The 13,377-nt window shown below is 44.0% G+C and overlaps 1 protein-coding gene across 1 annotated transcript in view; it reads left to right on the forward strand.

Annotated features, from left to right (window-relative positions):
- Positions 1 to 1,092: 1,092 nt before the first annotated feature.
- ROS1 (ROS proto-oncogene 1, receptor tyrosine kinase) overlaps positions 1,093 to 13,377 on the forward strand; it is a 93,880-nt gene continuing 81,595 nt past the window's right edge. Inside the window, 5 exon segments of the mRNA XM_039530714.1 lie at positions 1,093 to 1,272; positions 3,634 to 3,684; positions 7,308 to 7,367; positions 8,082 to 8,108; positions 11,734 to 11,794. Of these exon segments, the coding sequence (XP_039386648.1) occupies positions 1,150 to 1,272; positions 3,634 to 3,684; positions 7,308 to 7,367; positions 8,082 to 8,108; positions 11,734 to 11,794 (322 nt within the window). The 5' untranslated portion in view covers positions 1,093 to 1,149.

A 13,377-nucleotide genomic window follows, 5' to 3' on the forward strand; every position in this document is an offset into this window, starting at 1 on the left:
CCAGTTCTGGGGTGGAGGAACCCAGCCCTTGGGAACCTAAGTCCTGCAGGATAGTTCCATTGGGAGGGGACTTGCATAAGGGAGGAGTAGAGCTCCATATGAAAACACATGTGACACAAGCAGTACATTGATAGAATTACCAAAGAAAACCCTGCCCCCAGAAGAGTAACTCGAATAAATGAGCATACCCCAAAGTAACGGGCAAATCTGGTAACCGAGCGGCGGCTGCTGGCTGGGAGCCCAGCTCTGAAGACAATGCTGCTGCCAGCAGCAGCACAGAAGTAAGGATGCATGCTATGGTATTGTCACCCTTCTACACTGCTGCTGGAGGGGCATTGCCTTCAGAGCTGAATGTCTGGCAAACAGCCCCGCTGTCCGGCCACCCAGCGCTGAAGGCAGTGCAGAAATAAGGGTGTCAATACTGCAACCTAAAATAACCTTCCGACTCTCTCACTAACCTCTTTTGGGTCAGGACCCCCAGTTTGAGAAATGCTTGTCTTCCCCCATGAAATCTGTATAGTGTAGGGTAAAAGCACACAAAAGACCAGATTTCACGGTTTGTTATGCGTTTTTCATGGCTGTGAATTTGGTAGGGCCCTACTTATGTGGCCCCATATACCATATTTGGAAACTGTTATTAAAAACAGTCTCAGCTAAAATGGTTGTGCAGGCCAGAGTGGACTATTTGTTAAAGATGTTTTAAGAAAGTTATTCACCACTCCAATCAGCACAGCTGTGTTACCTGAAGCCATTTTTAAAAACAGTGATTAAAAATTGTTTCATCATAAGAGAAAATACAAACAGGTCTCCTCTCTCCCTCTCTTCCTCATTCACCATAATACCAGGATAAGATCACTCCACTTAGTTTTCTTTTCACTTCAATGATAAGGAGTCATGTGACCTTTCATCGGTCGACACCTTTGTCTGAGCGGTTTAATAAGAAACTATTAAATAGATGTTGCACAATTTCCAGACAAGTGATCCAGGAAGCCCCAAAGTCATAGAATGGATTGATTATAAACAATGATTTTACTAACACTTAGAAAACTTCCGCATTTCAATGTTCTATCTGGCATCTAGAATCCACGGAATCTATGAGGCAGAAACAAGAAAAGTAGCAGACTGCCAGATGAAATTGTCGTTCAAGCTATGAGGAACATTAACGTGTGGAAGCCTAAGCTAGTCAGTCTTCTTTCTGTTTACTGCATATGGATTTCTACAGTATATTGTACTTTCTTGATTAATTGTCAGAATTTATGTACAGGCGGCCTGGTAAGTTTTGGAAAAAATTATACTTAACTCTTAGATATATGATTGTTGCTACCACAATTAGCATTTTCTAATGCAAACCACTTTGTTTGAAATTGTATGTAAAGAACCTATGTGGGTAAAACTGGGGGCTGAAATAATGTTTTTTAAATTGTTTGCAGTGGAAAAATGGATGTCGTACCTTTTAAAGGGGAAACCCAGTTAATCATACTCCATCTGAATTTTATTTCCCCTCCGTTACAATGATTCATCAGATTACTGTAACTGGAAGAGACTACAGGAAAAAAACAAACAACAAAAACTATTTTTTTATTTTTTTTTATAGACTGTCTAATCTACAGCGTTTGCTGTAAAATTAGCTAGTCAATATACCCTTCTATTTGTATGGGTCTTTCACACAGCAACATGGAAGAATAAAACATTTTAAAAACAGGAAAGTGTAACTGTAAAATTACAACAACTGGAAGGGGACTTAAGTGCAAATGTAGCATATAAAACTGTCTAGCTTTCAAGTTGCTGGTGTCCCTTTAAGTAGAAGAGTGGGTTGTTATATCTTTAATCTTATGTTTTCATAGTGTTCCTTTGGGTAGTGAAGTGGAATTTATTTGTTTTCCTTCTGTTGATGCATAAAGGTGATAAGCCCAAACTCTAACTGAAACCTGACCAATAATTATGCTTCAAATTTCATTTTTATTTGGCTTAGTATGTCGACTGATCTTGTCTAGAAGACCATGTACTTGTGCTCTGTAGAAATGACTTTGTATGTGTTCTGGCTGATTAGCTCTGTCAGTTCTGAAAAATATACTGATTATGAACATGAAATCTATAGGATGGATGTACCAGGTACACGATCTTATTAAAATGGCCAGCCTTTAAAACCTGTTTCTGATGCATAAAAGAGCCCTGGCAGCAGTGAAAGGGTTACTCATCTTTCCTGCTATGAGCTTAGGTCATAATAATATTCCTAACAAGGATTCTTTGATTAATTTTAAAATAAATTCTGAATGAGAAATGCTCTGTCATGCTTCATAGCGCTGTTCTTTAAAAGCCAAACATGTGGCATCCATATTCCATGTGCCACTTAAAAATATTGTGACGGGGACTGAAATGAGAAAAAACTGGTCTCAAGGTCAGTACAGTTCAAAGCTTCCATTGCCCCATCCAAAGGGTACCTGTGTGATCACACCTGCTGTGTGACTGTTTTGCATCAGACAGGGGTTCTTAACCATTGCCACACTATATGCCTCTTATCCTGCAAATACTTGTGCATGTTCAACTTCTCTCTATGAGAATAGTCCCATGCTTAGAGTTCAGCACACACCATAAGCGTTTGTAGGATCAAGTCCTATGACCCCACATTCAGCTACTCAAAGCTGGTTAAATGCATCCCAGAATCATTTGCACTTCTGAAGAGGTACCTGGTCTTGCACAATTCAAACCAGGTGCTCTGGGAATAGGAACCATAGTTCTGAGGCACTTTTGGTACCCGAAGAGAATCAGTTGTCATGTGGTTCGGTATAGCCATTTCGGAAGGAGGCCAGAGGAAAAGCACTTAATTTAAAGAAACAAAATCTGTAACATGCATTTTGGAGGTTAGACCCAGTTGGACTTGTGCCATTTGCGTTCCAGGTTTGTTTATGAAGCATTTATTATTGTCTCAGTAAATCAGAATAAATTGGAGATGGCTCAAAGGATTGGAAAACATGCCTTATAGGAGCTCAGTCTATGTAACTTAGCAAAGAGAAGATTAATCACAGTCTATAAATACCTACATAGGGAACAGGAATTTGATAATGGGATCTTCAGTTTAGCAGACAATGGTATAGCAAAACCCAATAGCTGGAAGCTGAAGCTAGACAAATTCAGACTGGAAATAAGGCATAAAATGTTAACAGTGAAGGTAGTTAATCAGTGGAACAATTTACAGAGTGTCATGGTGGATTCTCCATCACTAGCAACTTTTAAAAGAACATCCAGTCTTGACTTTAAAAGAGATGCAGTAGTTCAAAAGGAATTATTTTGGGGAAGCTCAGTGGCCTACAGGAAGTCAGACTGGATGATCACAGTATTCCCTTCTGGCCTCAGAACCTATGAATCAGGAGACAAAGGGCCAAATTCCTCCTTGAGATAACTTAATTGACTCCTGCTGACTCCACCAACTTCCATATCCTAATGATACTCTTTGATTACTCTCAAGCAAGTAAGAAGCGATTGTCATTTCAGCAATAATTTTAAAAGTTTCACGTGAGGTGGAAAAAAATTGAAGGAAGGAAGGAAAACGCTGTTATTTTGCTATTTTTTTTAGTAGAGGAAGTACTGGATATCTAAACTCACTTATAAATATATATATTTTTTCATTTACAGGAAGGAGAGCTTGGCATTAATGCTTGCAATGTTAGTGATATCAGTGCAGCTGTGAGTAATGGTTTGCATAGTTACTTATGTTATTGCTGTATATATAACTAGGGTGCAATGGTCATATCTGGTTATTGCTTTGCCAGCATGGTGGATCATATTAAGCCTTGGCAGAAGTAGGTGCAACTCCGTTGATTGCAGAGGAGTTGCATCTAATTACTACAGGCCTGAATTTGGCCCATATTCTTAAAAAGACATGTTTATTTTTTTTTTAAAGTGAATTTGCCATAGTGGAGCATAGGTCTCTGTTCAGGCTCCTATTTCAGTTTAGAGTCTACAAAATTCAGAATGAAGAAATATTTGTGATAATTTGGGTCTCCATCAGAATCAGTGCTCACATGAGTAGGGTGACCATATTTCCTAAAGTACAAACAGGATGGCCCTGGGCTTGCTCCCCCTGCGCCAGCATGGCTAGACAGAGCCGCTGCCACTTGGGGCTCCAGCTGACTCCCCCCAAGCTCCATGCTGTCCAGGGCTGGGGCTGAGTGCCTGAGCCCTGTGCTGACGATGGCTGGAGCTGACCCACTCCGTGCAGTCTGTGGCTGGGACTGGGGTTGAGTGCCCAAGCTCCACGCTTCCGGACACTGGGCCTGGGCCTGGGGCTGACCCTCTTAGCCAGGTCTGCACAACTCGTAAAGTGGCGAGGGCCATATTACTCCAAAGAAAACAGCTGAGGGCCGAAACCCCCCAGCCCCCACCAAAACACAACCCCCCAGCACCACCCAGCCTCGCGGAAACACCCCCCCCCCACGCCACCCACTATGCGGAAACAAACCCTCCTTCCCCAGCTCTGCCCTGCCGAAACAGCGGTATTGAATCTTGGTAATATGTTATAACAGGCCCCTAAGGTAATATAATTAAGGTAAAAGAAAAATGTTTATTTGCTAGAAGTAGATTAAGATCTTCCCCCCCATTTTATAATCAATTGCCCTGTTGAATGAATGAGGTGTGAATGAGGAAGGCTTGGAAGGCAGGCACCTCCAGACAGCTGCAACCCTTGGAGAGGGGATGGGAGCCAGACCAAGGACAATCAAACTTGTCAAGTGGGCTGATTAGAGAAGAGCAGACATACTGACGGCCTCGGGGGTTAGAAGCAAGCGCCTTCCTTTGGGAACACCCTCTTTGCAGCATTGGGGCAACTCCCAGCCCAGAGAAAAGCAGCAAAAAGAACCAATTTTTATGAGAGACAAGATCAGTAGAACAGGTCAGCCACCGACTTGCCACTCGCCTCCTCACCCCTCCCAAGTATAAAGCCCACCCGCCACTGCCCGTCCGGCTCATCATTCCCCCACCCCCCGGCTCACCTACTCACCCCCCTGTTGCCCGCTCGCCTCCTTAGCCCCCGTCCCCTGCTGCCGGCTCACCTGTCCCCCTGCCACTGCCTGCCCACTTGGCTCGTCATCTCCCCATACCCCTCGCCGCCTGCTTGCCTCCTCATCCCCCTCCTCCCCTGCCACCAGCTCACCTGCTCCCTGCCACTGCCCGCCCGCTCGCCTCCTCAGCCCCCCCCCACCGCTGGCTCACCTGCTCCCCGCCACTGCCCACTCGCTCGCCTCCTCAGGCCCGCCCCCCGCCGGCTCACCTGCTCCCCGCCACTGTCCGTCCACTTGGTTCCTCAGCCTCCCGCCTCCCGCTGGCTCACCACCCCGCCCCACTGCCCGCCCGCCGCCTCCTCAGCCCCCCTCCCTGCTGCCGGCTTCCTTGCTCCCCCCACCTCCAGCTCACCTGCCTGCCCGCCACTGGCCTCTTACCTTCTGCTGCTGCCCCCGCCCTCTGCTGCTGGCTCACCCTCACTCCCCAGCCTGCCACTGGCCTCTTCAACAGCCAGCCAGCCAGCCGGCCGTTGGCTTGCCCCACCCCACCGCTTGCCTACTCACCCCCCACGGGCCACATGTTGTGCAGGTCTGCTCTGTGCCCTGCTGCCTGGCACCTCGCGTTGCCACCCCCCACCCCAATGTTCCTCTGCGCCCCATTTCGGGTTGCACCCGGCTTTTTTTGTAAACTGAGCATTTGTTCGTTTGCGCTTGCCAATTGATCAATTCGCAAGAGCAAACAGGACAAATGCCCATTTTTGTCAAAGAAATCAAGACAGCCGGCACAGAACTTAAAAAGGGAACTGTTCCAGACAAAATGGGACATATGGTCACCCTACCCATGAGAGGCACACAATTTTTACTATTGCATTCTGGGTAGTCTAGTAAATTTAAAATAACACACCCATCTTATTTTCTCATAAATTTGACAGGCAGGAAACTGAAAATGCTATTTTTAAGATGTTGTGTTAGACTTCTATAGAGCTATACATGTTTGGGTTTATACTGGAGATCTCTACAGGTTAACACAAACTTTTGATGGGGTGATTTTTGGAAGGAGCAGCAGCCTTCAGGAGAGGTTCCCATAGAAATCTTGGATCTCTAACACAGTTCATCCTGATAGCCACAGGCCCCTTGAAGGCTTTTTCCCACTTATTTGCTGGATGCATGGAGGATTCAATCATCAATGTTATCCACAATCTTTAGTGAATTACAGTCTCTCTGCAAATGGTCTCGAGTGTGGGGTGGCGGGGGTCATGTGAGCGCAAAAAGCTAGATTGTCACAATGTTTACTTGGCCATGCAGCGCTGCCCCCTTACTCACCTAGTGTCTTTGCTGAGATCGAGAGTTGCCAATTATCATGATTTTCTTATGCGTTGTGATATTTGGTGTTTTTCGTAAAGCCCCAGCTTTTGGAGTCAGGTGATTGTGAGAGAATTTCAACTTTTTTTTTTTAAAGGAAGTTTGTAGACCTCCTGGAAGCAGAAAAAAGTTTGAAATGTAATTCACACAATTTCAAAACCAGAAGATAAATAAAAAATCCAACATTTATTATTATTTTTTTAAATATCATGATGTTAAGCCAATTTCATGATTTTTGGAAGGTCCGTTTTTTATGTTTTGGCCTGTTTATGGCAAATTTGTTCCTTCTCTCTACCCGCGAGTCAGGAATAGACTTGAAAGGACTGCTTGCTCCACCCTGGCCAGATCAAGGAAAGAGCTTTCTGATGGGGGTGAATTAATTAATTTACTTCCTTCCTGGAGCAAGAGAGGAACTGGAGCTCCCTTGGACAAAATTAATTCTTTGCTTTGTTCCTGGAGCTTTGCAGCTGGCACCATCCCTCTCTCAGGGCACAGTGTAAAGCTGCAGTCTAGACCAAAATGATGGAGTTGCACACCAGCCATTACAGTACCCTCAGTCAGGATGGCTGTGTCAAGGTCCTGTCTAGAAGTGGTTGTGTGGATCACTCACACAAACTTCTATGTTTATTCATTATATTAATTTTCAGAGGAAACTTTCAGGAGTTTTATCTGTCTATCTAGGCCCCGTTACCATAGTGTATAAGCATCTCAAAATCTTTAATGTATTTATCTCCATGAGGAAGAGAAGTGCTGTTACCCCATTTTACGCATGGGGAACTGAGGCATAGAAAGTTTACATGTTTGCCCAAGATAATATCAGAAGTCTGTGGCAGAGCAAGAAATTGACCCTAGGTTTCCCAGATTAGCATCCTAACCGCAGGACCATCCTTCCTCCTTGTTTGACTGCAACTCTTTTAAAGTACTAACTATTCACGGTCTTTCTTGCAGTGCACACAGGGATGTCAATTTTGGAATGCAACAGTACAAAACAGTTGCCCACTGCAATGTGTAAGTACTGTATTAGTCAAAGTTCCACTTCCTATGCTTTGATTTTGTCTGATAAATTATCCAAAAGTATTCTACCAGTCTTTTTATACTAACCGGTCTTTTTATACTAAAAAAATTTAATAGCCATAATTTGTTTTCCAGTAAGTTTAGTTCAGAAGTGTTCGAAATAGAGTACATTAACCTGGGAATCACTAGTTCTTGGTATGGGGGTACCTTCACAATACAAACCTGCATTATGTCTGCCACAGTGTGGTGGGAACAGAGAACACTAACATTCAATGAAAATTAAATTCCCCTTCTGGGTTTTCAGTCAGTTAAATTGTCAGTGTTCAACACCTTTCTGCACCAGGCCCTGCTAGACCCCTGTCTTTAGAATACATGTTATCACCATGTTTCCTGCTGTTAACCAGTAATATCTGGACAAGAACTAGCACAGGTTCTGGGGCAGTTGCCAGGGAAAAGTTTGAGAGGAACTTGGTTCCTTTTCTTGAGATATCGGTAGCTCAGTCAGACTTGACGTAATTCAAATGCTGGCCTTCCAGTTTTGAATTTGGATTTTCTTCTTTTCAGCCATTTGTCACTGAAAAGCGTTTGCTATGTACTCTGTGAGTTTAAGAAATGTCTGATGAGTTAATACTACCTTATTTGGTATATTGGACTATTGAAAGACTATATTCCTGCTAAGCATGTCTCTTTTTGTTTGCTTCTCTATAGAATCAGACCTACATCAGAGCATGTGAGGTAAGTTAAATGCCAATAAGATCAGTATAAACACCCTAAAATGATAACTTCAGTTCACACAGCAGAATGAAACACAACTTTGATACCCAAAATTTTAAATCCAGGTGTCTGATTGCCTTGTGCAAACCCTGTGGCATTACATCACTGTGTTCTTGTTAAAAACATAAGATACATAGTGTACATTGGCCTAGAAGTGAAGTTTGAATGTAGATGTGTATGGATGAGGTTTTCAAATGGGGGCATAGATTTTCTTTATTTTTAAGCCTGTGAAGGAGAAAAGATGGTCCGGTGGCTAAAGAGTGGACTGGAGCTGAGTTCTGTTCTTGGCTATGCCACAGACTTGCTGTGTGATGTTGGGTAACATGTTAATCATTGTGGGCCTCAGTGTCCCTTCTGTAAAATGGGTAATAGCCCTTTTCCTCACAGGGACATTATGAGGCTACTTCATTGATGTATGTGAGTTGCTCAGATACTGTCGTGATGAGTGCCATAGAAAATGCCTATAAATAAACAATGCAGTATTCTTACAGCTGTTGAATAGTACCTTTTCCCAAGAGAAGTCCCATTAAAGTTAGTTGGAACACCAATGGAATAAGGTGCTACTCAACATGAATAAGGGAGTCAGAATCCGGCACTTAAAGGGGGAAATTCCACCAACAACAAGGATTTCGTGGTTTCATGGGAAATAGATGGCAAATTTACCTTTAAAAATCTCCAGGGAAAAGTTTATTATTATTCTCCTCAGCAAGAGCCAAAATCAGGTTTAGGGCTGTAGCAATTAATTGTCAATAGGAAAAGGAAGAAGGAAAACACAGAATAAAGAAAAAAGACAGGAAATATGTCTGTTGAATGAAGCACTTTATAGTTTCCTTAAAGCAGTACAAACCAGTGTAAAGAGAAGGTGTGCCCTTAGCCCAAACATTCTTGACTGTCAATGATTAAGACATTAAGTAGACCTGCAGCTTACAGTTTGTAAAGCTGTTGTAACACTAGGGTGACCATATTTGCTATGCTGAATACGGGACACCTGGTAAAATTACTCGTATTCAAGCGAGTTCAACGGCAATCAATCAGAACTATGCAGAACAAACATTCAAATTAACATCAGGTTGACTGAGCCAGATGTCTCAATTTTATAGGGACAGTCCTGGTTTTTGGGTCTTTTTCTTATATAGGCTCCTATTATCCCCCACCCCCATCCCGATTTTTCACACTTGCTGTCTGGTAACCCTAGCTACAGTGCAGGCTGGAAGGGGTTGAGCCTAAGGCATAGCCAGGGAAGCTGACTGCAGGGGCTTCATGGAAACCGGCCAGAGAGGTGGCTCAGCCAGGGAGGGTACCTAGGGACAGAGCAGCCCTGTGCTCCCTGGGGGCAGGACCCAGGGTCGGGGTGAGGGTGGTGAAGAGGGTGCTAAGCCCCTTCCTCAGGGGCTGCTGTGGAGCCTGCAGGTTCAGGGTGGGAACAGGCTGGAAATTGCTTCCCCCCTCCCACCACTCTAGAGCTTAGCTGAGTGGCAGAGCGGCTTCCTCGTGGCAGTGCTATGTGGGGCTTTGGCACATGCAGGGCTTGGCTCCTCCTGGCCAGCGCCCCTGCCCAGAGGATCTTGGGCTGCCCCAGGATGCCGGCCCAGCCAGAGGCAGTGGGGGAAGGAAGGAGCCTTCCAGCCAGGCTGTTGGTGAGCTGAGTGCTCTGACCAGGGGCTGGTTCTCTGCACAGTGCTGGGAGCAGGATGCCCCCTGCCGGAGGGGATATCGAGGAGCAGCAGGGCTGTGGGGGGGAGGGGGCAAAGAAGGGAGAGAACAGCAAGAGAGGGAGCACGTAAAGGGCCAATGGGTGGGCAGCAGAGGTGACACGTAGCTGGCTGCCACCTGGCGCCTGCCCTCACTCACCAGCCACCGCAGCTCACAGCGCACAGCCAGCACCGGCTGCAAATGGGATGGCGGGGGGTGAGGCCCTGCTGGCCGAAAGCCAGCACACAGCGGGGGCAGACTAGCAGGGGGAGTAGGGAGTGATGCTGGGCGGGTGGCTGGCGAGCTGGGATCCGGCCAGCAGCAGGACCCGCCACTACTGATGGGGGGAGACAGAAAATACGGGACAATTTGCCCATTTTAAAGAAAAAGTCTGGACACCGACAGGAGGGCTTAAATATGGGACTGTCCCTTTAAAAATGGGACATCTGGTCACCCAATTCAACGCTGTCCTAGTGCCACACAGAAGCATGACTGCTGGTATTTGTACCGTTTGCCTTTCCTTGACCAAGATATTTCTCTTGGAAACGTTGCACCTTGCTAATAATAATAAAACACAAAGAGCCACTTCTTTAATGCATGAACTTTGGAAATAAGCCTTTACTTTGTGCTAGGGCAATTTTCTCTTATCAGTTTCAGTGAGCTGCAGGAAATGTGTACAGTAGAATCATTTAAAGTTACCAAGACAAAAAATGCCACCTAATATAACATGTCACCTTAATGACCCAAAAGTTAATTATTACTTGATAGTTGTTTGCTGTATGAACAGAGATTATAAAGCTGGGGCATTTTATCTTCAGCTTTTGTAAACCAGACAATCTTGCAATGTAAATGAGCCTAACTAAAATACAGCAGAGAAAATTCTCATGGTGGGGGAGCTTTGTTGGGACTGGCATAAAAAAAAGGATAGTATCTCCTTTAAGGGTTCCCCTCCTTTGGGAATCGGGAGGGGAGAAGGCATCACCTGAATTGATGGCCAGGCCGGTGGGGCTCAGGTAAGCCATTGGCCCCTGCACAGCTGGGGGAGTGTATATAAATCCTGCCCCTCCAGTCTGAGCCCCCTCTCATTCCTTACTAGCAGCCAGAAAAGCAAGCTGGAGTCATTGCTTATTTAGTTATTGACTTTCAGTGAGGCTCAGGCTCCTATGTGCTTAGGTCACTTTTAAAAGTAGGCTTAGGATTGTCAGTTATTTGGGTGCTTTAGAAAATGTTACCCTCTGCGTCTCAGTTCAGTGGCGCTGTAAAATAGAGCTAGTGAGGCTTCCTTTGTCTATCTTCTCTATTTAGATGTTAAGCTCTTTGGGGCAGGGACTCTCTTCTTACTATGTATTTGTTCAGTGTGGGCTGCACTAGGGCTCCGGGGGTGGTTAAGACCTATAGACACAACTATAACACAGATAAAAAATAATAACAAGAAGTTAGATGGTAGATGTGTTTTTAAAAAAACGTCCAATACAGCTTATTGGCCAAGAGCAGGGAGCATTTGTGGGAAATAGTTGGAGCAAGAAGGGTTGGGCTCAATGCTCAGGGCTTCTCATCAATAGTAAGTTAAATGAGCCATATTCTGCTTCCCTTCCTCAGGTATTCTCACTGAAGTCTTAAATGTGTAAAGTGAGCAGGAATTGTCCCCAGATTTGTGCGTTGCAGCAAATGGGCAATATCGGGAATACAGAACCTGATCCAATGCCCATTGAAGTCAGTGGAAAGATTGCCATTGATGCCAATAGATTTTTGGAATGAGCCTAAGGTGCCAATGTTTTTAGAATGAATATAACTACTCTTGTGGTATTCCTGTGTACTAGAAATGTGTCTGGATGCTTCTAACAAGACATCCCATTGAAACAAAACTAACTGGCAAACTCTATGTTTTATACAGAGAGTTTCCTGTAAGTTTGGCTGCAGCTGTGCAGAGGAGGCTTATGGCGCTGAAGTACAAGGTAAGCACGGACATAGTGCTGTGCCATAACCCAGGGTTTGCTGAACTAATTTCTAGGAGTATCCTTTTGCTTTTGTTATCTGATTGTCTTTGAACAGGGCCAGGAATGTCCTGTTCCTTTTCTGATTCTTATTGTAGCTTAAAAGTAAAGAGATGGCTGCTGTATTACAAAAAGTAGGCTTTTTCTTCCAGGAACTTGGGAATTTTTGGATATAAATGCAGAAGTTTATGGTGGGATTTTCAAACGCACTCAGCTATGGCCCAACTCTGCTTCTGTTGAAGTCAATGGTAAAAACTCCTTTTGATTTCCATGGAAGCAGTCAGGCCAATGCTTAGTGAACCCTACCCTGAGTGATCTACCAGGGGTGCTGGAACAATTTGCATAGTGGGGGTGCTGAGAGCCACTGAAGCAAACTGAAAACCCTGTATATGTTGGAAACCACTTCAAACTGGGGGTGCAGCAGCAGCCTCAGCTCCCTTAGTTCCAGCACCTATGGATCTACCCTATCTGGCTGAAAAAATGTAGGGATTTCCATTCAGCAAAGCTTTATAATAAATGCTTTGCTGGGCTCATAATATCATAATAAAAAATGTATTGGGGCATTAGCATGCTGCCCGTTGCTTTGGGAACTTGGTGCCTCACATTCAGTTTCAAAACAAGCGTATATATATATATCACCACCAAGTATATTCCAACAAGCACATATATATATATATATATCTAGATATATATATATATATATATATATATATATATATATATATATATATATATATGCGCTTGTTTTGAAACTGAATGTGAGGCACCAAGTTCCCAAAGCAACGGGCAGCATGCTAATGCCCCAATACAACTTTATATAAATATATATATATAGTGTGTGTATGTATATATGTATGTGTGTGTATATATATATACAAAGTAACATGTACCTGTTCAGTAATGCCTTTTAATATATTTCCATTCAGGCAAAGATTGGGTTTGCTGTGCAACTTTATATAAATCTCCCCCCCCCCCCGGGATCACCCATATTTAGTGTGTACACACACACACACACACACACACACACACACACACACACACACACACACACACACACACACTATTGGTGATACCGGGGGAGGGGGAAGATTTATATAAAGTTGCACAGCAAACCCAATCTTTGCCTGAATGGAAATATATTAAAAGGCATGACTGAACAGGTACATGTTACTTTGTGCCCTAATATGATCAAACCCTGTATCTGACAAGAAGGCAGAGAGCAAGATCCACAACTGGTTGCATTCTTCTGAAAAGTTTTGCTGATAGCTGTAGAAAGGAAAATCAGAGGGACTAAAAGCATGAATGCCCCACCTCATATCTTCCCAGTTGTGATAGGACATAGGGAGGAAGCCATATTGCAATGGTTCTAAGTTACAGTATAACTCTGGCATACCACAAATGTGCATTGACAAAAGCAGCCTTGATTTTGTTTATGGACTAGGGACTTCACTTAAACCAAACCAAGCCAAAAAAATTAAGAAAGTATTTCCAATTTTGTCACAGATAGTAATTTCATCATGGTTGCAAAATTCTAAGTAAAATGG

The sequence above is a fragment of the Mauremys reevesii genome, linkage group 3 (assembly GCF_016161935.1).
Source record: "Mauremys reevesii isolate NIE-2019 linkage group 3, ASM1616193v1, whole genome shotgun sequence".
In the NCBI taxonomy this organism is placed as follows: Eukaryota; Metazoa; Chordata; order Testudines; family Geoemydidae; genus Mauremys; species Mauremys reevesii.